This window comes from Cardiocondyla obscurior, linkage group LG02 (assembly GCF_019399895.1).
Source record: "Cardiocondyla obscurior isolate alpha-2009 linkage group LG02, Cobs3.1, whole genome shotgun sequence".
In the NCBI taxonomy this organism is placed as follows: domain Eukaryota; kingdom Metazoa; phylum Arthropoda; class Insecta; order Hymenoptera; family Formicidae; genus Cardiocondyla; species Cardiocondyla obscurior.
The window spans coordinates 2,804,132-2,831,789 of NC_091865.1; the positions used below are offsets into that span (position 1 = coordinate 2,804,132).

Below are 27,658 nucleotides of genomic sequence, written 5' to 3' on the forward strand. Positions count from 1 at the left end.
CACACATACGTACACCCGCGCATACCACCCACCGTTGTATATTCTGTACACTGTTAAACACAATGCACCGTCTGGTATTTCTGGCTGTGCGCCATTGTCGATAACCTTTGCATTGTCGAGCCGATGATGGGAGTATTACGATAGGAGTACCGTCTGCGGGGTAACACCAGCATCCGCCGTCTGTCGCTGGCGATTCGTGAAATTGGTCGAATCCCGGTGGTCTTTCGGTAACGCTGAAGGTCAGAGGTCGCTTAGGAAAGGTTAGAGTAGCTGGACACTGGGCGGTACAAATAAGATTGAAACGTGCATTGAGAAATAATTTATCTATGACAGCCGCGTCGGGCGAGCGCCACATTAGTAGATAGGGCAAGATCGAACGTTCCACGGAAGACGATAATTCGCGACATTTTTCTCGTTCAAGTTCGTTACATCTAGCACCGGAGTAATTGATTGTAATTAACGAAAATTTAGATAGGAATGCGACACGCATCTTTTATTCTCTAGTTTTTGAAAATTAAAATTCAGTAGATATTTAAATGCCAAGGGCAAAACGTTGGAGCGAGCTTGCGGTCTAGAAAAATAGCGCACGGTGATCGTACGAATTTTGCTTACCAAGCTACGCAAAGGCGATATGTGAATTTTGAATTTGGGAAAGCATCGCATATAAATTATTTTTAATTAATTGGTATCTCGCGTGAAATCCAAAGAACAACGCCTGCCAGGCTTTATTTCTTTTCCGTCCTTATTCATACGCGGTAGCTTAAATCTTCGAGGAAGAGCTTGAACAGACGAAATGCGGATGAGGGAAACGAATGAGCCGCTTGTCTACGGTTTTTTTCGTGGTTTTTTTGTTCCTAGCTGGCGCCTTCGCAAAATTAGAATTCGGTGACCAAAAATAGAATACTGATCGTAATAGGGCGGAAAATAAAGTAATGGATAAAGAAGGCTTTGAGAACATTTCGCGTAATATTTCTTGCGAAAAAAAAAATACTCGGATTTAATAAAGAAGAGAAGCGATCAGGAAAATATAATAAATTTCATTGATTTTCTAAACGTATCTAGACGCATAAATTGACGTAGATATATTATCCTTACTGCTTGTATCTTATATTTTTCTCGTAGAATTCGAGGTGAATAATTCATAAATATTAATTCTTTTTATTTTACATATATCTTTTTCTGTTTGCTATTAAATATAATTACTGACTTTTTTGCGTGGCTAAGTATATGAATAATTCTAAATAACTCGTACTCGATAAACAGGTTAGACTTTAGAAGAGAAAACCCGTAGGAAGTTCGTAATGTTTTAGTATCACAGGCTTACCTGAAAATCTTTCAAATCTATCTTTGTTCCGGCTTTATAAAGCGGCACTAAAAAAAAAAAACCTACGACTAACATCCTCGTAATTTTAACGAGATGGAGATGTTCGTCGGTAGAAAATTTTATTTGAGGAGCTGCACCGACTGCGTTTGTTACGAAGTCGTTTCGTTCGTTTATGATACATGCCTCTATCTTTTGTATTATATGGTGTATTATATGTCTTGTTATAAGTTTTTTTCATTTTTACGGACATGCACCTTGTTTACGAACATGAAGCAGTTTTAGGTCGACGTTAGGTTTCGGTAAACGGGATATTCGGAATTCCTCAGAGTTTAATCAGGGTTCAATCGTATCGATTAATTCATAAATCATTCCTGGTGATTGTATGCACTTGAAAGAATAATTTTATCACGTAACGTACAATTTCGATCAGAGGTGCGAGGTTGCATCGTGTGTGGTCTTTAACGTTCGATTCAGTTCATCGATTAAATTATTCGTTATCATCAATTTGCGTAATATATGCAGTGGTCAGTCAGTGACCGTTTATCGCGTAATCGATGTTCATATTTTGCAACCCGTGATAACAAAGTAGGGATGAGACTGCCAGTTTTTCGTATGCAACGTAATTATTATCTAGCATACCTCGTTGCTAAGATTTCTATACTTCAAGTCAGTCATATTCTCGGATTAAATTTAGTAGGTGTATCTCAAACGTTCATTGCGCCCGTCTTGTGATCGCGGGTCTTGACCCTCGATATCGGCAATCGAGTTTGGCGATTGCCCAAATCGATTTGCGGATGTAGAGCACTCACCAGTGAGCTGCAGGCATAAAAAAAAAGATGTTAGCCGGGAAGAATGAACGATTACGTAATATGATAAATTTCAAATTAATTTAATAATTCGTATCATTTAAATAAATATTATTTTTAACGACAAAAAAAAAGTGACGATGCCCGGAGGTTATCTATAACGAATTGTAACTTTTGTTATTGAAAAATGACGTATCTAATTGTTAATTAATATCATTGAGAAATATTGTCTCTTTTACGTAAGTTTCTTTTATCCTTTGGAATAAGTCTCGTCGCACGTAGTTTTATTTCCGCCGGTTCGGATCCTAATAAAGCTTTCCGCTATGGGACGCGAAAGCTGTCGAGGTGTTGGATGATCGCGAACTGTAAAGCCACAAGACACTTAAACGCACGCCCCGCGGAGATGCACGCGTGAGATATGTACGCGTAATGTAATACGATAATATGAGTTTCGGAGTAATTGTTTACGCGTGCCAAGTGAGTTATTTGGCGCGTGGCCACGCGGGGGATAACGGGGAGGGCACCCACGTGGTCGGCCGACTGCCCGCGGGATTTTCCCTCTCTTTCACACCCTCGTACCCACTCGATGGGCTTTTCTTTTTCGTTCCGCACTCTTGTACGCGCACGGCTTGCACGCACGCAACAAAGAAACGTCTTCGAAGTAATGTAATGTCGCGAAAGGCAACCAACCGCCTCGCTGCATCCCTTTAAGTTTATGGCTTTATTCCGTGAAGCCGTCATTACTTCGATGAAAAGAAAATAATATAGCAATTCTGGTTCTATGACATTTTTGCAACGGCAAAATGTTAACTCGAAATCTTCTGTTGAATAAAAATCGTAGGATCTTTTTATATTTTTCTTATATTAGCGTCACACATACGTACATATTCGCTGACATTTTTATTTCAATGAAAACCACTTAGGAAGTCCAATATCGCGCAATGTTACCGTGACTCACGGTCGTAAATCTGGCTAAATTTAACTCGCAATGGATATTTATCGGATTATCCATCGGATAAGAATAAACCGGGCGGTATTCGTTTGTGCAAGGGAGTGAATTTCCATTCAATTTTTCGATAAAATGACGTAACAGCGAATTGCATTAGCGGCAGGACAAGGCAATCGTTTTCTCGCACAAACTCGTTATCGCGCGCGGTGCAAGGCTTTATGGCGTAATGAAGTCGCGACTCTGAAATACCGCCGCCGGAAGACCGTCTCACCCTTCAGCGTCAAGCGCGATCGAATCGGAGTCATTCCGAAATATCGGGGATAGGAAGGAGAGACGTCGTGGGTGGATGCCTCCTCCGCGTGCAGGAGTTGAAATCGTCCTTCGGTGGCGGCGGTGGCGGCAGCGACGTCGACGACGACGACGACGACGACGACGACGACGACGACGACGACGACGACGACGGCGGCGGGTGGTGGTGGTGGTAACGTTGGCAAGTGGGGGCACGAAATAAGGGTAGTTTGCGGGAGCGGGGGCGGTGGTTCGTCAGTTTCCGGGTTGTTCCGGAGTGAGTAAGGGCGTCGTGAGGGCGCCACGGGGGGTAGGCGGGCAGGAGTCGCGGGCCACGACACGACGAGGCGTCGCGACGTCAGTAGAGCGCCGCGCTATCGACCACCGCCACGAGACACCGTCGTCGTCGTCGTCGTTGTCGTCGTCATTCACGTCCTCGTCATCATTGTCGTCATCGTCATCGTTGTCTTCCACCTTTGACTTCCTCCGACGCTTCCCGGTAGTTCCTCCTCCACGAGTACGCGGCGGGGTTCGTTTTATCGGCAGTTCTTTTTCGCGGCGCGAAAGAAAAGCGGTTGCGCGCAAACGGTGCCCCAAACGAAGAGAAAGAAAACGACGAAGAGGAAGAGAAAGTTACACGTTAGCGTGGATCCAAAGGAGAATTAAGTCACGTTGCGAAATTGTGAGATATCGCGGGAAAATCGTGAGGTCGGTTAAGTTTTTGGTGACGATCGCGACACCGGACGCCACGAGGATCGTACGACGGCGCGGCGCACGCACGCGTGTAATTCGCACGCGTGACCGTCGCGAGGTAACCCCGTCAAGATCGTGCGAGAACGTTGCGTGCGTGCGCGGACACGTACCCGAAGCTTCGTCGTCTGAGTACTACGAGCCACCCCGTGTGAGACCCAATGACTGTCCATCCAGGGACCACGGGACACACATGTTCGTTATAAGGTTAGTGTACGTAACCGCGCTGCCTGTCTCGCTGTTCCCGTAACGCGCTTCTTTCCTTTATCTTCCCCGCGAAGAAATTTAACGAGCGATCTACGAGTCATTTGCGCTTCGAAACCCGCCGGTCAGCGGAGATAAATTTACGTAAATGAGAACGCGCTAGGTGTACCGACTTGGTAACATCCGCGAAGACGTCACAACGCGATATTTTCAAAGAATTTTCTCTCGCGACCGAAATAAAAAAAATAAAAAAAAAAATAAGAGGAAATAAAAGCGGAAATTCGCCGGTTCTCCTTGTGCGTGACGATATCTTGGCGAATTTATCGTAGCTACCACGGTATGCGGATTTATTTTAGCTGACCTTTAAAATTTCCGAATAAGTGCGTTAAAGCAAACGGATATGTCGATAATCAGACGCGTCTCGACCGCCCCCGCGACTGCTTGGTATTCTCGCATTTGCGAAGGAGGAAGCCACGGAACCAATGTCGCGCGCGCAGATTTATCGTCTCCGGTTTCGTTCCGCTACGTTCTTCGCGGTGGAGCGTTCTTGAAATCGCGACGATGAAATCCATTCTAATCGGGACGCTAACGCAACCGTCTCCCCTTGCTCCATTTCGAGCCCGGCGACTGTCGAGGGGAACGGGAAGAGAGCGAAAATTTGCTCATGGCTAGACGACACGACCACTTCACCCAAGGCTAGATTAAAGGGATAGATCCGTTTCTTTATTTTTCAGCTGCTTCATTCTCGCGCGCGTCCGCGCGTATTCCTTCCAAATTTTGGCAATCTCTTTGTGTTCCTCGTAATCAGCTAGTTGTTAATGGTTCACGCGAAATGCACGACATTTACGACGCGGAAATATCGCGCTGACTTTCTATTTAACTCAAGCTGCATAAGAAAATTGTACGAATGCATTAACGCAATTGAGCATTTTGTTTCAAGTGCCGAAAATACGGGGAATTAGGTTGAACGAAATCGAACCAAGTACAGGAGTTGTCGATTAAAAAATGGAGAAACGTTAAAAGGATTAGACAACAAATACATTTTGTACGCATGATTATTAATTTATTTCGTTTATTATAATCATGATTACTAATTGTATATTAATTAAATCACCAGTCCTCCGTGTAGAAAATAGAATAGATATGACTTAAAGTGCGTAAACTCTTTTAAGCGATATATATACATATATATATGACGTATTTATGCGCATTCTTTTGTACATTGTGTCGTCGATAAGTTTCGTCCAGAACTGCCGGAAGAAGCAGCGAACCCTCGCGATCTGCGTTCGTACGCGCAGTGATGGCCCTTACGCCTCGCGAAACCTCGTCAAAAGCGAAACCCTCCGCGATATTTCCGAGTCAACGGCGCTTTCTCGCTTGCCCTTCGTACGATTGTGCCCCCCGGCAACACAAAAGCCCCGCGCTATACCCGACATCGAGGGGACGATTTCCAAAGGAATTCGCGATTAACGCGTCATCGCCCCATTGCGCATCAATCTGCTTCCGTTTGTCGACCCGCGGACGACGCTTCGCATTCAGTGGTAGTGGAAACAAACATCCGTGCCCCACGGGTTGTCTGCGATTTCCTCCGGGGTCGTGCGTCTTCCCGAGAAAATGGGCGCCGGATCGATCGCGCTTATCGCGATCGCTCTAAGAACGAACTGGTATGATGTAACGTTTTCGTTTTTCGAAGACATTTCTTAATGCTGACTCACTTGCGTCACAGAGTGCGAAGAATCCAATAATACTGCAAGCTTTAAGAAAGTTACGTACCGCGAAACAAATTTAGAATTTTTGTGGAATAGCGATTGACGAAGTTGCACGTAATTATTTTCATTTTTATTTTATTTTATTTTTTTCGGTCTTTATAACAATGCGACTATTCGTTATTCTTCGCGCAGATTGTGAGTTTATAGACTCCATCGTTCACCACCGTCTTATTTTTGGCGTTAATGATGTTAAAAACAGACATATTTAGCCCGATTGATATAATTTAAATTAAAAGGATGCCGAACCTGCCAAACTTGAAAGGGTGCCAGTGCTTACGGTCTCTAGGTTAGCGAACTGGAATATATACCTTGGCCCTCGCGTATATTATAGGGTCGAACTAGTTTAGCGGGTTGGACGCGGCCGAAAATGTGCGAGGGGGTGAACTTTTCAACGCGTTGAATTTCAAATCTACGTATCCCACGGGAGAAATTGGCGCCGCTCCAATCGCGATTCGATGCCTACCTGCTCGTGGTCCTCTTGTTTTCTTAGTCCGATCTTTTTTTTTTTCTTTTTTTTTTCGAGCCGATTTATCGTAACTAAACGATGTACAAAGAGGGCGAAACTTTATTGGTCGCACCGAAAAAGTTATCAAAGCCTTGTCGTATAATAAATTAAAAATATTACTATCTGATTAGGAACCATTACTCGATACCCGTTAAAGTCTGTTGGTCAAGAAATAATATCGAAGCAATATTGAAATTAAACCTACGAGAAAGTGGAACTGAAAAGTCGAGGACAATCTCATCACTCGTTTGTAAAAAAAAAAAAAAAAAAGAAAAATAATCTGTCAGTCGCTGCTTTTTCCATTTCAATTTCCAAATTCACATTGCGAATTACGACGCCGTTTTTCTTCCGTCTTTGGGCAAGCGTTGAAATTTCGAAAGTATTGGGAGCCTTGACTCAGTCACCCTGAAGTCTCAAGTGTCACCGAGTCCGTGCCTCCGCATACGACTCGCTGCTTATCGCGGCGCGCCGCAGAATAACGGCGGCTCTTGAACGTGTCACATCCTCGCCGAGTACCGAGAGACAGGTCGCATTGTCGCGTCTATTGTCGCGATGGTATGGGGCTTTACCTCCGCCTACCGCCGTAAATACTCGATGATCGCCGCGTACGGAGCCGCTTGCCGAAATGTTGGCCATCGCCGCGGCAACCCCCCCTCGACAAGCTGCATTTTTTTACGGAGATTGACGTTTACGGGACGTGGCTCGTTCGTTATTTATTCGCAGTCGCGAGCGGCGAGAGTATGATACACGTGTGTGCGTGGCTCCTCTCAAGGCGGCGAATTTGACCCTAGTTTAGCGAGGTTTTATGCCCGCGCTGAGAATAATTTGCATAACGGCCGGCTGAGCGCGGCTCCGCGTGAACGATCGCGGATGAATTTATGCATTTCCTTACGATCCCGCGTGCCCGCGAGTTTTAATGGCGCGAAATCCTTTCGTACTGGCTCGCGCGTCTCGGGCCTCAATTAAAGATTTCGAACGAACGGCATCGCAGAACCGCGGAATTTACTTCGGCGTAAATAAGCGCGGCCTACCGTAAAAACTTGGTGCGCCTTGTTTTCCGCGGGTATTTTATCGGCAATAATATAACAAAATAGTAATAGAGAGAACGCCGTGCGCGACACGGCTTCTCGCTCCCCGTTACGGACTGCCGTCAACGTGGAACTTATTGCTCCTACGCTTCTCTGTCGCATGCGAATCTCCCTTATTGATTTTTACAACGCGTGGTCACGTCATAAAAATCGACAAGGAATGTAAAGTAATGTGACGTTCGAGCCGCGTGCGTGCGAGCGGCGTGCCCGGCGACGCGGTCTGCCTCGCTGACGATAGTAAATTCACCGAATTTAAAACTCGTCGGAGATCTGCAATCCGCGTTAATAAAAAAGTATTTCATCCCCGCGATAACGGCCCGGGCGCGATTATCCGCAGATTTAAGATCCGCCGATGAATAGGAAATTAACAGTTTAACATTTGCGCAACGTGATAAATCAAGGCTCTCAGCGCTTCGGTCACTAACGCATTTCATTATTCTCGGATATTATATAGCTTATCGATCGCGAGCTGTGCCACGGGAGTTAGTTTATTCCAGTTAGAAAATTCGTCTGTATATCATTGTCATCGCGGGGGGGGGAGGAGAGGGGGAGGGAATGGTGGCCCCGCTGCTGTTGTGCTGCACGTAAAACTTTGCGAAAAATTCGCACCGAAATTGACAAACGTTATCGTATCCCGCGCAACGTAATTCGTAGCGCGCGGACCGTCGCCGAATTGCGTAACTGCCATTACCATTTTGGTTTCGAAAACTTACGACATTTCACGATTTATATATCGCCGGTCCTCTTGCGCCGGTATCTGTTTACATTGGCCCGTTGCGGCAGCGTGCTGTAAATCAGATTTCGACGATTCCCGCGGCCCCGTGGCATTGTTCGGGCACCGCGTCCGTTCCGAGATACACCCGGTAGAAGAACGTCGCAGGTGCCGTTATACGAGAGATGCATTCGCATTTTCCTGGGTAGATATTCTGCTTCACACTCTCTTTCCCTCCTTTCTTCTGCCCCCCCTTTCCCTCTCCAATAAAATCGGTTTATTGCCGCTCATTGAGATGGCTATCGTCTTCCGATTGTTGATCCGTGTTCATCGGAGCTCGTAAAACGATCTTCGTCCTCTTTTCCTGCTTTAACGTTGCCCCATCGCGAAACTGTGCTTTGATATAGTGGACACTTCTTTCTAAATATTATGTATGACGGTTGGGTGGTAAATAAATGGTAAAATTATAAAATAAAAAATAGTACTTTTACTTAGTGGTGGTTTTAGAGAAAAAGATCCTTTATTTCTTTAATCATTTATTTACATGCATATTACAATTGCCTTTTTTTTATTATTTAATTAATTTTTTTTTAATGTAACGTCTTCGCGTATGATGTAATAATAAATGATAAGATTCAACATTAAATGTGATTCAACAAGAATTCGCGATCAAGCAATTCCTGCTAATGGTCGTCGCGCGGTAAACACGACGCAACGCGAGAAAGGCTCTTAAAATCATACTCGGAGTCGACGGGGTGAAAATCGGCGGATTTACGGGCGCACGTCGAGTTACATTTTCGCCAACGGGGAGAATATTTTCTTCATCCGTAAATATAAAATCCAACGTACTAATTAACCACGCGCGGGAATGAGAATTGGTAATTGGCGTTGCGGTAAATAAAATATTTTCCGACCTCCGTCGAGATGCATTTTCTTGAATTGTAAAACCAATCCCGGGTTTTCCCCCCCTGCTCAACTCGTTCGATTTTCAATGAGACACGTTATAGATGAAACTTCTCGGAAAGGCTGCGTTTCCAGATTATAGGCAGTTTTACGCGAGTTAGGCAGGTAGAGCGGCCTGAAAAAAAATCGTGGCGGGACCGGGAAAGAAGGGATTCACCGGGCGACGGGCAGTTACGGGCGTTAGAAAGTTCGCCTCGGTCGGTGTTTGCTCTAACGCCTTGGCGACTGGTCTGCGGTTATCCAAACGAACGGAAATCCACTCACGAAAGCACCTGTGGAGCCTGTGGCTCCGCTGGTGCTTTTGTTCTTCCAGCCGGTCTCTCTCCTCCTCGCTCCTCGTGCACGCCGCCGCCGGTGGCCTCTGCCGTTCTACCTACCTGTTGTGTGTTACTTACGCCTCGCCGGCCGATCACACCTCTCCGGACGCGGGCGGGGGTCGCTTTAAAGGGATTAGCACGATTTTCGATGACCGCGACCGCGCCGGTTCGACCCGGGGCCCCCTCGATGACTCGCAGCCCGAATGAAAATTACGAGGCACGTCGTGATCCGGAGGCGAGAAAATTATAGGCCCGCCTACGTTTCCCTGCGATCGCGGGACGATGTCGTACTAGCGAGATTACGGAGTAGCGTTGGATCGATTCTTCATAAGAATTCTTTTACAATGTTTTCGTGTTAATTTCCACCTGTGATTTCTGTAAGCCTTTCTGGAAAAAAGAAAGAAAATAACGAAATTGTATTCTAAATTCATCGGTTATAGTACGCGATTTATAAATAAATCGGCGCGTTATTCGATTTAATATGTCGTTTGAAAAATACTCTCGAGATACATATCTTAAAGCGAACATATTTAAAATAAGTAGGTTTGTCGGCTCGTTTCGACAACGGCGCTCGTTACTTTTGTCGTTATTCGTAGTAGGAGCTTCGTCCGCGGATGGCAGTCTCCGATATTCCGGATACGAGAAACTTGGTCAAGATTCCTGCGCGAAGTAGGTCGAGCTAAGCCAAGTCGAGTGGAGTGGCATATCGGACAATTGACGTTAATTGAGGGGAAATGCCCACGGGAGTTGAAACGAACGGCGGTCGGGGGATATCGATACGAAATATCGTCGCTGATGCGACTTTTGATTTTCATTTCTCAAATTCGCTACGCGAGACGCGATGATCAATTCGTCCCTCGGGGAAACAATTGGTAGCAACTTGACTAGGTGCGCGAGGGTGGCCGGGCATTCCCTCTCCGTCCCGCTCTCCTGCCTATCGCTTCGCATTCTCATCCCTCGTTCTCTGTATTCTCTATTCTCCGGTTCTTAGTTGCCGCGAGCCCGAAGTAAATGCACCCATGCACACGTATTTTACGACCGACTCCTTTCGGCCCTTCTCGTACCCCTGGCGTTGCGCGCGCCGCCAGAAACGACGCTACAGGGATATTTTTGCTGGATGGATTCTTTTTGAAAATACTTAAAACTTGGACGATTTGTCGTTCGTGCCCGAATCGAGCTCGATAAAGCGCCGGGGTATCCAACGCGTCGCGTCCGACCGGATCGAGGAAAGGAAGAGGGCCGGCGTGCGCCTCGGTCGCGGTGGAGGGAGTGCAATCGATGCAGGAAGATGCGCAAGAATCGTAGATGAGGAAAAAGTCATGCGAGGGGGGGTGTGCGCGGGACGGAGGGCAAAGGGATCGTGCAACGGAGAAAAAGATTGCGTTCGGGAAACGAAAATAGTTAGAAGAAGCAGGAGCTCGGCGAATAAAAGGTAGGGATGGTGATGGCGGAGAACTTAATCACATAAAATCCTTAAAGTTCGCCTCGATACGACGCGATGCACTTTGATCGCGGAATTTATGTCCGTGGTGCAATGTACCCGCCATTAAATCCCGTGCTCGTCGGTGCGTGCCGTGGAAAAATTCATCGCGGAGACTCGCGGGCGGATTCGCCCGCCACCATTGATCGGCGCGGTAGTTCGGGAGAAGGAGAGAGTGCTTTTCCTCTTTTCTCCCCGCATCGTAAGAAAATATTATTCTTCCGAGAAAAAGTCGCCGCTCGCCCGACGGATTTCGAACTCTCCACTCTTCTCTTTCGGTCGCTGAGAAGCTCCGCTGTTAAGAAAAGTTCACTAAACTCACCCGCCGGCGAGCCTTCTCGCAATTAGAACTTCGACCCATTGCCAAATATATCGCGTAATAAATTCGGATTTGTGTCGAAATTTAATTAATTTTATTATTTAATTTTTTAATACAATTTATTACAATACATCTCTTTTTTTATTAATGTAAACATTTCTCGATTTTTAAACACAGTCTAAAAACATAAAGACGATGGTTCTCGATTCATAACGTCGTTTATAATACAATTGCGATCGTGTACAAGAATGTTCGAAAGAAACCTTTAAAAAAAAGGTAGCATTCTGAACCCGAGACGTCATTGCGTGCTGGAGATTCAAAGTCCTCTTATAGTTCCTCTTATAAGAAGCGCATTGACGCCTAGATACAGATAGATCGCGTAAGAAAGAGAGTTAGTTCGAGGATCTTTATGGTCCGCTGTTAAGTCAGCAAAGACAATGAAAACATCTCGGTAAATCAGGAGAGACGACCGGTAAGCAGATTAGTAGAGCTTACAAGGCATTACCACGGAGTGAGACGGAAATAGGCAAGCCGCAGCCATCTCAGCTTGGAACCCGGTTGATCTTTCTTGCGTTTCTCTTTCTTACGTTTTTTTATTTTTTTTTTTATTTTTTTTATTTGCCTTTTTTTTCTTTTTCTTACACCGCGAGTTTCTCTCGTTCGTCTCTCTTCCATCCTCTCTTATTCTTTCTCGCTTTTTCTGCCTCGTTTCTCTCGCTTTCTATTTTCTCGATCCACCCTGGCTCTCTCTCCTTAGCGGTGTTAAACTCGATAATCATCTTTCTCTCTTTCTCGTGAGAGCTCTTCGTGCAGACTTAACCACCCGTGAAGCGGCATAATATATCTCCGAGATAATTCGCTTGTTAGGGTCGTGCGCCTTTACATTAATCCATCCGCTCCGCGGTCTGTCTCGTAACCGCTTCTTTGCACACGGGAACAACTACAGGTTCTTTTGCGGCATGGCGCTTCGTAATAATTGCGGTCTCAATTTATCGCCGCTAGCGCGTATTACTTTCGCGTTTCTTTTAATCGGATAGAAGCCCTTCGTGCTTCATATTGATTTCCGGAAGATGGGCATGGTATCTTTTCAAGCTCTTATCTAGTGACCCACTCAATGCAAGTCCGCTATCTTCTAATGTTCTTTATGTACATAAGATATTACCTCGGCTGATACACCAATCTTCTTCTTTGAAGCAACCGCTTCGAGAGTATGTTGCAATATTTAGCGTATAATTGTATAAACGTAACGTAACAGAATCAATCGCGTTAATCCGGCACAATTTCGATCAGTAAAGTAATATTAAAAAAAAAGACAAAGTATTAAAATAAATACGTTTATTTCGTTTGATTTAAGTAGACATTTTTCGGAGTGAGGAAAAAAAAATTTGATTTCTTATTCGCTACGTTCAGTACATCCATGCTTGTTTAACGGGGAAAGATATGTCGTCGCGCGGGATTACATTATACGGGACCTTGCGTCTTGATTATGGCTACGGGACAAAGATATTCCTCGACGCACGTAGGTAACTGGAAACGGTGTACGAGGCACTTGTCGCCGTGTCGATGCCGGTGATACCGCCGGTTACCTGTCATTCGGCCGCGATTGATCGATTCTCGCTTCTTTGGATCCACCCTCTCTCCGGTACCTCTTCTTCTGTCCTTTGCCCAGCTATATCCCGCACGGGCGTTTTCTCCTCGTCTTTAATGCTCTTGTTCCCTTTATCGTCGTTTCGCTTACACGCGTACGTCTCCGGCACCCGACGTAGCCTTTACTAATTTGATATACGAACGGTGGAGACCGGCTCTTTAGCTATCCGATGAATCGATACGCCTAAAGTCGATCCAGTGAAAATACGGTCTGTTCATTGTGACACTTGTAAGGAGGGATATGTATTTATTAACTCTTGTCGTCTCACATTTAAACGGCTACAAATCAATGATTACTACGCTTGTTCTATTTTATTTTAATTTAATTTAAATGCTATTTTATTTTTACATCGCTCCTTGCTCGTGTGATTTTATCACTACACTCAATTAAAATTAGTAACATATTCGAACAGTTTGTGAAAAAAAAATTAGCTCGCAATTATTTAAAGAAAAGTCTTCACTAAAATATATTCCATTAATAAATAACATAATAAATTATATTAAATTACATTTCTATAACGCGTACGTTTCTAAGAAAAAAATGAAAAAATTAATCCCACTCGGCGCGCCAGTCAAGCCGTAGTTCACGAGCTATAAAATCATTTGCCCACGATTATCCGTAATGTACGCGCTGGGATCGCGCGGAGAATGATGTTAAGCCTAGCTTGAGGGAACTTCACACTTCGTCCGCTGCACCGATCGCAGCCTTACGAAGTTTATTCCGAGTTTATTTCAATCAAACGGCACGTTAAGTCCGAATTATCGCGTCGTAAAATTCCGGTAGTCGGCGCGATCTTGTTGATGTACAGGATGACGTCAATTTCGGAATGATCCTAAGTCAGCGTTGTGCCTACGATAAACGCCTCGGTCGGTCTTCCCTTGAGATATCGCCGTCGTGATTGCGGCGAATGCACCTGCGCGTAATGCCGCCGATCGGTGTTGCGCTCACGGGAGCGTAGGTGCGACAACGCGCAGGGATTATCGGGCATTACGGCGCGTTAGCGGCATGACAGAGCCGTAAACTCGCGACGAAGAGAGGTGCCGCTTTATGGCGGCCTGTGGGCCAGCGTGCGCCGAGATAATCCCTACAATCACGCCGGACGTCACGACACGCCGATGCATTAAAATGCTGTTAAATCCGGCAAAGTTTCCGAGCGGTAGCGCGCGAACGCGGGTCGCCGGACGAGCCCAGGTAGTCTATTAATTTGTCATAAACGTAAAGTAGGTGCGCGCGCGTGTGTGTTACCTGCCGATAACTAGGTAGATTTATGGACCCGCCTCTTCGCAACTCGCCTTCCCCGTATTATCGTAAGTGCCTGTCGTTGAAAACAAGGCAATCACTGACTGGTTAGATCTGGTATATTTTATCTAGTTATACATACATGTTACGTCTATGATTTCTTTTTTTCTTCTTCTTCTTTTTTTTTAGTATCAAAATTGAAAATTATTTTAAATTAGGTAACTGTCTGAAGATAAGAATTATGAAATTTATATTCGATTTCAAATTGTGATATTAAAAAAAAAAATAAAAAAAGCTTCTGAAATATAATCTTGATATGTGGGATAAAGGATTCTGTACGTAAAAACTCGCTGAATGTCATTACGCGATAAAATATGACTTGTTGACGCAGGGCGTTAAATAATAAAATCATTCGGATAACACCCGATCAGCGCCGTCTTCGATAAAATGCTTAGGATAAAGTTCTCATGCGCGTCTCGCGAAGAGTGTCGAGGTCGGGCAATCGGACGAGCGTGAACCAAACAGGCTGCCACCAGCCTTGCCGGGGCAGCTTTTATAATCTGATTGAAGTCGCTCGATGGTTAATGAGCAACGTCCCCACATTCCGTTCTCACCTTTCCAGGCCCTTTACGCGTGCCATTAAACGTACACGCGTTTCGAAAGTTTCCGTACGAAGCCCGCTTTTCGTGTTTTTTTTCCCCTTCTTTTTTTTTTCTTCCTTTACGTCACACGAATAAACCGGTGTCGTGGATACAGTGCGTGCACGAACAAAATATCCGTTATGCAAATTAAGATACTTAGGTTGTAAACGTCAACAGCACAGTGATTGCTGGCGCTCAATATTTCTAGATGAGAAATAAAAATCAACGTCGTTAAGTTATGCCCACTTGTAATTGCATACAAAAAAAATAAATTGTGCAAAACATGTGCTTTTAATTTTAATTCTTATTTCTTAAAGTATTTATATAAAATGACTTAATTAATATTTATAGACAATGATGCGATAATTGTAGTTATACGTTATGTCGCGTTGTAATTTATTTATTCGGGAAAATATTAAGAATTTTATAATTATTTTAAGACACATTTCAAACGAGTATTAATTAGATAAGAATGGCTGAAAAAAGATAAAAAAAGAGAAGAAAAAAAAAGAAAAAAAAGGACGAAGAACTACGTCATTAAAATGCATGGGTGTTGCTTACGAAATTTTATTAACGGTTCTCGTCAAACGGAAAATACTGCTACATTTCAGATTGCTATTTTACGACATTTTTATCGAAATACGAAGTAGCCTGCTTTTGCATTTTCATGGTTTAGATCAAATGGTAGTCTAGTAAAAACGTTAAGATAAATTAATTAGAGTTCGCGCGATGTATCGAGTTCTTTCGTAAGGAAACGTCGATGAAGAATGGTCGAATCGCTTTCGAAACAGGCTGCGGACTCTATTAACGTTTCTCCGGTATACTTTACATTGGAAAGAGATATCAGTCGCCGTTCGTGTTCGGCTTCTGACAGAATTACACGTCGGGCGTGGTACGACACCTATCGATAGTAGCGGCACAACCGGGAGCATCTGTTTTACAATCGCGAAGGTAGAAGCGGCGCGGCGGTGCCCCGATAAGATCTGCGAGACGGGGAACCGGTACTCCAGTCTCGCAAGTTTCGCGCGAGAAAAGGTAGCCGGGAGGGAGAATCGAAGTATTGAACGGCGCGAAGTACCATTCGCGCGTTGTCGTATGGATGTATCGAATGACTTTTGAAGTAACGTAATCCTATCGTCACCCATCGGAAGGATCCGACGGGCCGAAAAACGCCGCTCGGGACGCGTAAATTACGCCGCCAATTAAATATCTTCTCGTGAGTTTAATATACGTTGCGTTGCATTAGCGATATCTGTTACCACCGATAACATCAATAGCTGTACTAATGATGAAGTCCGCGTGCCCGGAATGTTTTTAGGTAATGTCTTCGCAAGTCTCGTTCGGTTAGCGAACGACGGCGGAGATAATAACGGTAATGCGTATTCAGCATTACGGGTGACCAATGATCTTTATTATAATCACGCTGGCGTATCTTTATACCCGTTTTCGTGCTAATGGAATTAGGACCGTACTTCTGTCCGGCCCCACTCGATCATCCCGAATGTGCTTTTACATCGCCGATATCTTCGACTTTATCTCTCCCCTGCACGCATGGTTGTTCTTTACACGCGCGTTAAGTTTCGCCCGTTACCGAGTAGTAATGGCAACGATGACACAACACCTCTTTATTACTACGCCGTGGTAACAGCGCGAAAGGAACTCTCGTCGTTCTCTTCCCCTCGCGGTCATTTTAATAAGTTTAATGTAATCGCCCGTAGAGGCGATTACGCGACCCCGCCAACCGGATTTCGCGACGCGCGCGGGTAAAAGTTTACGCGTACATTTAAGATACAATTACTCGAGATACAATTTCACGCTCGTGTTCTCGGTTAAACTCCGCGGGGAGAGAGAAACGAAATTATAACCGAGCTGCCGAGCCGCAGAATTAAGGTCGTTCTAAAGAGATAGACTTACCTGTAGCCAACTGTACGCGTTGCGAGTGGAATCCAATTAGTAAGTTTAACGCATCGATCTGATTATCAGGCTGAAAGCAAGTTGAATAGGCACATTAGTGAGTTGACTCGACAATAAGCCTGAAGCGTATTCGTCGCTTCTGTTTTCGCTCGTCAGTTATTACACAATACATACCGCTGAATGTACACGCCTGCTTTCTTTCGTAACTTTTAATATGTAAATTTATATATAAATTTAATTCTCTTTTCTTAGATGCTCGTGTGCTTAATTAATAAATTAATTAAACCGAAGAGAAATATTCCAGTCGTTAATAATTCGAGAATAATTTTAGACATATATTCGTGCCGCGTCGCATTTATTACAGGCAATGTCTATATTACGTTTATAGTTTCGTTAACGTCGGCATTTAAATTTTATTACGTCTAATTATATCCTCTGAGGACGGAGCCACTTTTGTATCAATTACACCGTCCCTTAAGTATTATCTTTAGATAAGCATTGCATTTGCTTAGCGGGTGCGATCTGTCCTTTTTCGGTAACGACTTCTGGACCTAGGGTGGATCAATGTTTGCGAGGACGTCCGGCGATTTGTAACAATTACGGGCTGATGCCCGAGAGCAGATAGTAGCCGGTGGTGCGGCAATAACCCTATGTCATCCTGAGCCTCGGACACGGGCTTGTAGAGCAGGGTGTTGTAGGCGAACCGCGCCTCGGAAACGTTCGGCGTCCGGTAATCGTGTTAGCGTGTAACGGTGCCACCCTGTTCTCAGTCCCTTCTATCGTGATCTTCCCCGTTAAAGCTGCCGGTATGCAGCCGACACCCGCGATCACCTATCGCACAATCTGCTTACGTGGAAATAATATTTTTTTAATCAGATCAATCATTAAAGAACGTTGTAATGGCCGCTTCTACGGTCGAGAGTTCTATTCGCGGAGGGGGAAAAGAGAAAGAACGAAAAAAATTCTCCACGAAAACTAGATAGTGCAAGAGATTGCTCTCCTTTGTTATTACTCGTAATATTTTGTCGTATAAAAAAAAAAAATTAAAAAAAATACCATAAAGTCTTTTAACTACTGGACGGAAAATAACTTTCCAAGGTTCGTTATCTCCGCTACCGAACATCGGATAAGAGAGGCAAAATTATCTCGGGGTTTGTCCCTGGTTGGAAAATCGCGTCTCGTGTATTAGAGAATGAATATGGGAGGAAAGGAGGGCGGGATACGCGACCGAAGGAGATCTGGGAACGGCGATGGGAAACCGAGACGCGACGAAAGAGTAGACGGCGCGTTTACGAAGTTGTTTCGCGCATTTGTCCGTCGGGGTTTCTGTCGATTGGAATGTACGATAGGCAGCCAAACTGGTCGCACACCGATGACAGGCGAGTCCCCGGCGTGTCCTTCGCAATTCCCTCCATCGTTTTTGCCTTTAATTTCTCCCGAGGAAACGTGGGGGAGCCCCTCGTGAATTCGGTGTAGAGTTGCACGCGCGGAATATCGATCCTCTCGCGTTTTTCGTCGCCGCGGCGCAACCGATAGCTTTATCGATAAAGGCGCTAATGTATTTTCGGGTTGATAACCGCGACGCGTTAATAACAGCACATTATGATTCGCGACAGATATCCGTAACCGAGGGGGGGGGACCGTACCTCTCCTCCTATCGCGCCTCCTTCTCGGCCGCCGTTTCGTCCTTTCCATCTCCGGCCCCGTGGCTTTCCTTTTATGTCCCTCGGGAATCTTTTCGGGCAACGACGAGTATGCCTTTGGACGCGCGCGAGCACTTTGGCGCTGGGAGAGAACGGAGGAGAGGAAGAGCAGCGGGCTTCGTGAGTATAATGGGTTGAAACATGAAACGTATGCAAACCTGAAATAATACGACACTCGACAGGGCCTTTCGATGTGGGATCCTCCCTCCCTCTTTACCTCCCCGCCGCTTCTCTTTCCATATCGCGGTCCCGGTGGTATCTTGCGCGTATCCTCTTGCCCTCATCATATTTGCCGCGGGTCCAGTTCCAAAAGCTGGAACATGAAACTCAAGACAGTGCTAAAAAAGCCCCTACGTTTCTAGGATCCAAGACGTGTCGCTCTTCTCTTCGCTAAGACAAAACCGCAAAAAAAAAAAAAAAGAAAGAAAAATAGATAAAAAAGAAAAAAAGAAATTTATGCAATTTGAAACCGATTAAAGTACCGAAAAATATTGTTTTAACGAATATGCATTTAATTACTTAATTAATACAAGAATTATATATAATAGCGGAGAATTCATACGGAGAAAGATGTCGGCAGCGTTTAGTATATCGGACAAAGTTGACGTTTGTTCATGAGCTGTGAAATTTAATTCGTGGTCCGGCGCGAGGCTCTCATGCCTGCCAGCCGATGGGACATGGGTTACGGGTTAACTCGGAGCACGCGTGCGTGTGTGCACGCATCGTATCACTATCGTATATGTCCGCGTCTGTCATGGGGCTTGCTCGTCCGAAGGGGTGACAGGCCGTACCCTAGAGCGACGTTCCGACAGTCGGTTCCTTTTACAGCACTTCCGAAATTATAAATTAAATCTCGTACTTTCGTGGGAGCCGGTCGCGCCGCGTCGCACAAGGAACTATCTATCTCTTCACCTCGTTTTCGGCTTCTCCCGACGCGAAGCGCGATAAAGCCCGCCGTGAGATTATTGCGAATTATACGAACCGTCGCAGGACCGCGACGGCGATTATCGCACCGAGCGCCGTCCGCTGTCGTCGGATTGACCGAGGGGTATCGGTGGAATTTTAATAAAATCGTTGACAGGTCAGCAAGTGAGAAGTGACAGGGGTGCATTTATTATTGATAATACTAATAATATTCGTCAATACTGATAGAAAGTAAAGTTGGTATCGACGTATAATTGATCATCGTCGGCTGACGCCGTCAGCGCCCGACACTAAGGAGATATAATTTTCAATTGGATAATCTGTCTCATTATATCAATTTTCGATTCCGTTCCGACGCCCCGTCCCGTGAGAAACCCTATGGCGGTAGCGCCGTCCAATCAAAGGGGCCCCGAAGTAGTCCCGAGTCTCGATAACAGAATGCGGGGCCCGACGTCGGGCTACGAAATGCAAGTTCGATGAATCGAACTCGTGAGAAACCGGGCAAGTACCCGTCATCGGGCGGTGATTAATAGAGAGCATCGCGATACCGTTCTTAAAGAACAGGGACCTCACGGTTTCGTTCCTATACCGTGCTGTACTCTCTTCTCCGTAGGCGATGTCCTATAATCGCTTGACAACCTGACGCTGTCCTAGGGCCGTTCAATGATGAGGCATCGATCATCGAAAGTATTTCAGGCGCGCCTTGTATTCGATTCACTCTCGGTCGAATGGAATCTATTTTGGGATCTTGGTCGCAGTCGAAATCGCATTTCGTTTCAGTAAACTTAAAAATAAATTTATTATTTATTTCATTGTAGTATTATTTTATATAAAATTTTTTTTTTTTTTTTTTAGATCGTTATCTCGATACGCGGATTTAAAATTAATGACATTTTTTTGCTACTTGAAAAATTTGCGAATTTTAATAAATTGATATGAAATTAAATAATTAATTAATGCAAGATCAACGTATTATAAATTTTTCATCGCTTACAAGTGGAATAAATATTAATTTTATTTGTAGAAACGTTGATGGTATTTTGTATAATACAAGCGACCATTTCGAATCAACAAATTATCTCGAGACGAATGCTAGGTAGTGACAAGACGAAATCGTAAACTCGTCTTCTGTGTCATAGCTTTTTGCTTTGCCTTTCAAAGCTTTTTCCTTTCCGCGGGTTGCGCTGCCTCCACATCGATCGTGATGCACTGCACTAGATTACTGAGAAGTCTACAATGTGTTAGTTAGCTAGAAAATAATACAAAATATTTTATTACGCGTTTCAATTACGCTTATACGTATATTAAATCTAGAAATTATGAAAAGCAGATCAGTTTGTAAAATTCACTTAAACATAAAAATAGAATTAATTTTTATTCTTTTTTTTTTAACATGCAATAATATATAAATTAATATTAAACATAATCAAGGACAATTATCCACAACGCTGATCGCGATAGCTACTTGATAAATTAAAATTAATTCAATAATATTAAAATTCGAATAAAATCAGCTTAATTATTCGATTCTATGTAAATTCTTAATTTAGATAATTCCGGAAAGGAAACGAAATACGTGAAACTATCCGATTCGGGCGCTGACTCAAAATTTACGGTTTTTCGTGTAATAGTAACCGACGTTGCGCTGTCGCGATGAATGCTTTCGCTTCCTTCATCGCTTACGTGTCTGTGGCATTTGTCCAGAAGATCTTGACCTCTCTCAATTCGACCCTACCGCAGCGGGGTCAAGCTGTCAGCGTACATATCCTCACGGGCATATATCGATCTCAATCGGCGTTTCATCGGCACTATCGGGCATCTCGACAAAATTATAGACCGCGGCTCGTAGCCTTAGTGACTCGAGACAATGGTACCCATCACCTGCTTGGCTCTCTCAAAGCAGACCCACCTACCCGTTCGATCGTACCTATCGCATCGCATCGGGCCGACACTTCTTAATTGGTTGGTGTTGACTTAATGTATTTCGATACGTTGCTAAGCTTTGCGGCCTTATTCTCATGAATATTCTGTTATTATCGAAATTATCGTTGTATTATTATAGTAAGCTGATAACTCATGATTAATGTTCTATTATATGAATTATCTAATATCGTCGTTACATCATTCTTAGCTAAGAATTATCTATTCGTTATAATTGAAGTTATAAAATAATATCAATCGATATCAGTTAATTAGTATTAGATATTTTCTTTTTCCCTTCTTTTATCTCTTACACGTGCACGCATGTAGAAACGAGCAAACGTCGGACATGATTATTTAATTAAATATTGTTGCCAGGCGATTCGAAAGATCAGTTTTGAATAGGAGACGGGATAAAACGGAGACGGATAGTAATGATTAAGATAATCGAGAAGGTAAATAATATATACGCATAAACTTGCTTTATGTAATTTGCAAATTTTATTACGCAGTCGATTTACAAGGTACAATATTTTTGTTTCACGAGAAACATTTGTTCATCGAGTGAGAAAGAAGCGCAAAATGTCGTCGACTATATTTGCTTCAGTAAACCGATATCGAACGCATCCTTGTTTGTCGCGTCGGCGAGATTGATATCGTAATCATCGTCGGGAGGAAAATCGCAGGGGTGTGAAATGCAAGATAGAGCGACTTTGAATGGCATTACGGTCGTCTGCCAAACGACATTCGTCACTATCGCAAGAGGGTCGAATAGGAGAGCAGCTATCAGAGCGGGATGTAAATTATTTGCCGGCGGGGTCGTAAAAAATGCATCTGCGGGGGTCGCATTGAGAAACGTCGGGACACCCCGGAGTGTGTTTGCTTTATAAATAGATATGTGAATCGTACCCTTCGCGCGTTGATACAAAATTAATAAATACAAATCGACGTAATCGTATTTCTGCAAGTCCATTATTGTACGTAATTATTAATTAACTTTATACGTCTTTATTGAAATAAATAATTTTCGCCGCAACATTTCCGAACGTAATAAACGACATAATTAAAAAAAGGAAAATATTACGATAGGAAAGTTTACATTTGCCAATCGTCGTCATTGATTTAATTTTTTTTTTTTTTTTCTTTAAATGCCAAATTGAACTCGTGGCATTCTCGTAATTTTTACGGGCGTATTGGAAACACCTTCGGGAACGTTCGCGTTTGGGACAAGGGGGAACGAGAACATGAAAGGTCGCGGGAACAGGAGGAAGTATTCAGCGAATCCGGGGACTAACAAAGAGGGGTGATTGAGAAGATCAACATGCTGGACGAAGACAAGGGGTTACGAATGTCTCAGTGGGACACATGTGGATCCCCCGGGGGCTGATCCGCTCAGCGGGGCCCCTGATATACGCCATCGTAAACCCCGTGAAATTGTGCCACAAGTATCGGCTGATGCCTCCATTAAGACCCGCTGATGTTATTACAGCGCAGCTCGCTCTCCATAATTTTCGTTCTCTTTCTTCCGTCGCTCTCTTCTCGGTATTCCTCTTCTTGGGCTCGCGTTCTCGGGGAACGTGTCCTAGTTTTCGCTGTATATTTCGTTGCCCGACAGCGGTGGCAGTGCGGCATTCACAACGTGCATCGCGCGCCCTTTCTTTTTTTTCTCCCTCTCTCTTTCTCTTGTCTCGCGCCGCACGCACATCCGCGCGCCCGAAATTCCGAATCACCCTTTCACTCTCCCTTTCTACCTATTCCCTCGCGCCGTCGGGCCAACCCTTTCACGGTTTAAATCAATCACACATTCCTGAGAAATGATTACGACCGTGCTCCAGGTATGAGAAGCAGCTGCTCATGCGTATAATTTACGGCCAAATATAAAACGATAAAAATTGATGAAATTTTCGTTGATAACTGGACAGTTCATTTTATTACGAGTTGAACTAACGACGACAGCTTTCAATTACGTGCTCTATCGCTTGTTCTCGTAGCAATTTACAATGTAGTTGAAAGCTCGCCCATTAATCACTTTGTACTAGGGCTCGTTAGGCTAATTAACGTGACGCGTTTATTTAAGTAATAGTTTGATTTATTTGATATATTGAATGTACGGTATATATTTTTTTTTAATATTAACCGAGTCTGGTTTTTTTTTTTTTTAATAGTTTAGAGAGATTGAAAAAAGATTGACAGGCGATATTTAAATAGGTCAATTTAGACGACCCTGACTTATGTGAACTTTGACCTATAATGTAATGGTCAGTCTGCGCTTCGAGTCATTGTCTAGATAAATTTTTAGAATTAATCGATCAGACATCGCCAAATGCCACGAGTGTGTCGCTTATCGCAGAGTTTAAAAAAGAAAGATAATTAATTTTATTTTTAAAAACTGCCGATTATATCCATTGCCAATTAATTAAATATTTATCAAATTACGTTTATAAACGAGATTTTTCTTACGGGCTGAACTTGGATTCGCGTAAGAAACGCGTAATTTCTCCGCGCGGTCGATTATCTTTAAGTTTTACAACCGGTGCGATAAGGCAGGACATTTTTAATGCAATAAAAACCAAATAAAACGTGACGGTGAATGCTACGAAATATCTCGCGGCCGCGACAATACTGTGAACTCCACCGTCGTACGAATAATTTTCGCGCCAAGATCGTGGGGCGAACTCCACCCTTTTTTTGTTTTTTTTGGTTTTTTCTCTTTTTGCGAGAACGTTAACACCCCTCGGCACCGACGGGGAAGGGTTTATTATACGAAACCGATCCGTCGCGGCGTCCTCCTTCCTTCCCTTCTTTCGTATACCCACTTCTTTTTATCGGTCGTTTCCCGTGCCTCGCGGCCTCACCACCCCGGTATTCATATGCTAACACGGGGTTTGTCCGGTGAGTCTCGTTACGTTGTCAATGCCGTTGAAACTTCTCAAGGCGTTCGTTAATGACGTCGTAAAATTCGATAGGACCGTCGCGATTTGAGCACCACTGTCCCGCTAAGCGTATGCCAACAGCCCTATAAAAATTCAATCCACGCAGTCTTAAAAATAATAACGCACCGCTAGCCTATACGGGGTCCCATAACGCGCAGACATATGGATGTGCGTACGTGCCTACCTGCGTCAGGCCTGCGGTTCCACCGAACGTTTTTCTTCCACCGCGCCGCTATTCCCTTTGCGGTTTCGACGATCGTAAGCGGTTTTGTTGCCGCGCAATTAACAGGAAATCACTTATTCGCTTTTCGGCGTTAATTAAATCGGGAATCGGCATCCGCTGGATGCTATAACGCGCGGTGCCACCTCTGCCAATCTAATTTTAGAGCCACTCTGTTTGTTCCGTTTGGAAAACGCTAATCCCGATTTATTGCATCCGCGATAATTACTGTACGCTAGTAGATTTATCTGATAGGTGTATCTTATCGAGTGTTTTATACAATATTAATATCGTCCAATCAGTATTTTGGTTATTTATCGCATTAAAGCGTGATCGAACCGAAATTGACGTTACGCTCGTCCGTCCTGTTTAAAAATCATTATGTTCTGTTTATGCTATTGTGTTATGACAGACGACGCGTACGAAATCTCAACTGGACACTCGGCGCGCGTAGGTACGTGTTTCTCGAGTATCAGCGTCCTTGAATGTTCAGTAAAATTTATTGTATTTCTCATATCCGTAAACACTTGGCTATAGCCCGTACGGGGATGAAAAGTTATTTTACGCGGCTACGGTAAAATATCAATACGCTATTGTGTTCTAATTTGAGATATATACGACGTGTGTGTTGAAAGGCACAACAATAGTGCGTTTTCGGAAGTTTTGAGAAGAAGCTGACTTTTACTCTTACCCCTTTACATTGCAATGTTCTTCGCGTTCGCGCTTTATCTAGAACGTCAGCATAGCGCAAATTTATCTTCACATTATTTGCGTAGTAAACTATTTTTTTTTTCTTTTAATATTTATATTTGATTATTAATTTTCTTTATATTAATTCGATTTGTAATTCGAAGAGTAAAGAGCGATCGAAGAGAGCTGGCAATATATCCGCGATAACTTTCGCCCGTTGTGATTTAAATGCACGTCCCCGGCATTCCTCTCGCGGCGCGATTATTATAATTTCGCCACCCTTGTGTTTTACGGAGTACGAGGGCCACGTGCTGTACCGCGCACGCATCCCTTCGTGATTTACTGCTAATTATCGTCCTGCCCGAATAGCCTTACGCCTTCCCGGTGAGAATCGGGCAGTCAACGACCTCCTAGCGGCCGGGGACGCGTCGTTTCGCAAAAATCGACAACTCTGAACGTCGTGCGGCGCGTGCATTTCGCGGCGCGTTACAGGCACCCCGACGTATCCACATCTTGGCGCATCCGCGGTCGGTCGTCCTGCCGGCAAAAAGGTATCCCGCGCCGCAACGAGCCCGGGCCCCCGTGAGCCTACTAAATTATTGTTCTTGCATCGCGGTGCCAAAATGTTTACAGCCTTAGCGCGGCGAAGGTACGAGGTACCAAGAAGGTTGAGAAGGAGGTGGAGGAGGCGCGCGATGCTCAACCTCGGTTAGTTATGACTGAGCTAAGAAGAGCCGCCTCCTTCGAAGAAAGTCCACGTCCGTGCCTCGTGGCTACCTACCTCGGATTTTATTCTTCGGCGCGATGGCACTTGGCGCACACCTCGTATAGATGAGCGCATTATTGAACAAGGGAATAATAAAAGCGAAACGTATTGCGCAATAAAATTGATATCGGCTGTATTAATTGGATAACGTTCGATTTATTATTTATCGCGTACGGAGGTTTATTTCGGTCACGTAACAAGCGATTATTTTGTTCGTACTTGTTAATACGCGATAATGCCCGTAGAGGAGAAAAAAGTGTTATGTAAAAAAAAAATTGGTCAAGACATAAATGGTCTTGCATTTTCTTGCTCCATTTCGCTGTCTTTGCTCACCGTCATTTTCTCTTCTTGATGTCTTATCGAGTGTAAACTCGTGAGGCTGCTATCAGACTGAATACTAAAAAAAGTTGTTGGTACCGTAATACTAGCGTACGCTGCGTATCTACACTGTAGCACGATATACCTTATATTGTTTTTCCCACCGTAACGAGTAGTGCAATAAACGTCGTTTGCCCCGATTCGCGGATACGGTGGAGTCATTTCGGTATCGCCGCGGTCGCCCCTTTACACCGTCTGTCTGTCTGTAAATTCCCGACATTATAGACAGGCCTTCGCTCCGGTCGGGGAAAATTCACCACGTATCGTCGATGTCAGTGGTACGTTATCTGAATTGGAATTCTTCCCGGTTCCCTCCCCGAACTTTACTTCCTCGTATTTTAATCCCCGATATTCCGCTTGGCAAGGGTTGTTACTCGGTTATTGTGCCTCCAAATTCCAGTTGATTTTTTCGCTCCTGTTATGCCTTTTATCTTGTATTGCTCGCCGACATAATATACAGAGTGTCCTAAAAAGGTTCGCCACTTTCTCCACGGGATATCGTTTAATTTTTTTCTTTTTTTTCAATTTTTTTTTTCTTTAAATAATATCGACCTTTCTAAATTGTTGAATGTTTAAGATTTTTAAACGAAAGTTTTTACATTGAGATTAACAGCATTTACAAGAAGTTAGAAATATATATATTTTTTTTTAACGTGCAAGCGAAATGTAATTATGACTTTTAACAAATTCGTTCTGTTGTGTCTAACGCTCAGTCAGATTCTAATTCGTGCTTAGGCAATTCTTGCGTGCACGACTTGAGTCGTCCACATGCGGTCATTTATTCAGAGGCCTTATGTATTCATTCTCGATAAAGGCACGCGATTCAGCTAGCTTTTAGAAGGGCAGAAAAGAAAAGGAAACTTCGATCCACGCCCAACTGACTCTGCGTCACCGGCCCCCTAAAAGAAGAAAGGCGCCGACTCGCCTTTATAAAATAAGCGCCATCGCGTATTTTTTTACGTTTTTACGAATATACATTTATTATATAAATAAAATTAAATTTTGTGTCATGTATTACGCAATATCTGCAAGAAAAAAGTACCAAACATATTGATATCTATTTTAATGTTACTGAAAAATTTTTTTTAATTGAAAAACTTTAAGTTTTTTATGTTAAAAAATTTTAATATGTAAATATAGAGAAGACATTAATAAATTTGAAACATTATTACGCTACTAAACTAAAAAATAAAAAAAATAAAAAAAAA

At 43.9% G+C, this 27,658-nt stretch overlaps 1 protein-coding gene across 1 annotated transcript in view; it reads left to right on the plus strand.

The window, feature by feature from the left end:
* Nucleotides 1-3,710: 3,710 nt before the first annotated feature.
* LOC139113133 (fibroblast growth factor 18) overlaps nucleotides 3,711-27,658 on the plus strand; it is a 103,113-nt gene continuing 79,165 nt past the window's right edge. The window contains exon 1 of the mRNA XM_070674061.1: nucleotides 3,711-4,324. Coding sequence (XP_070530162.1) covers nucleotides 4,311-4,324 — 14 coding nt within the window. The 5' untranslated portion in view covers nucleotides 3,711-4,310. The remainder of the gene's footprint in view (nucleotides 4,325-27,658) is intronic.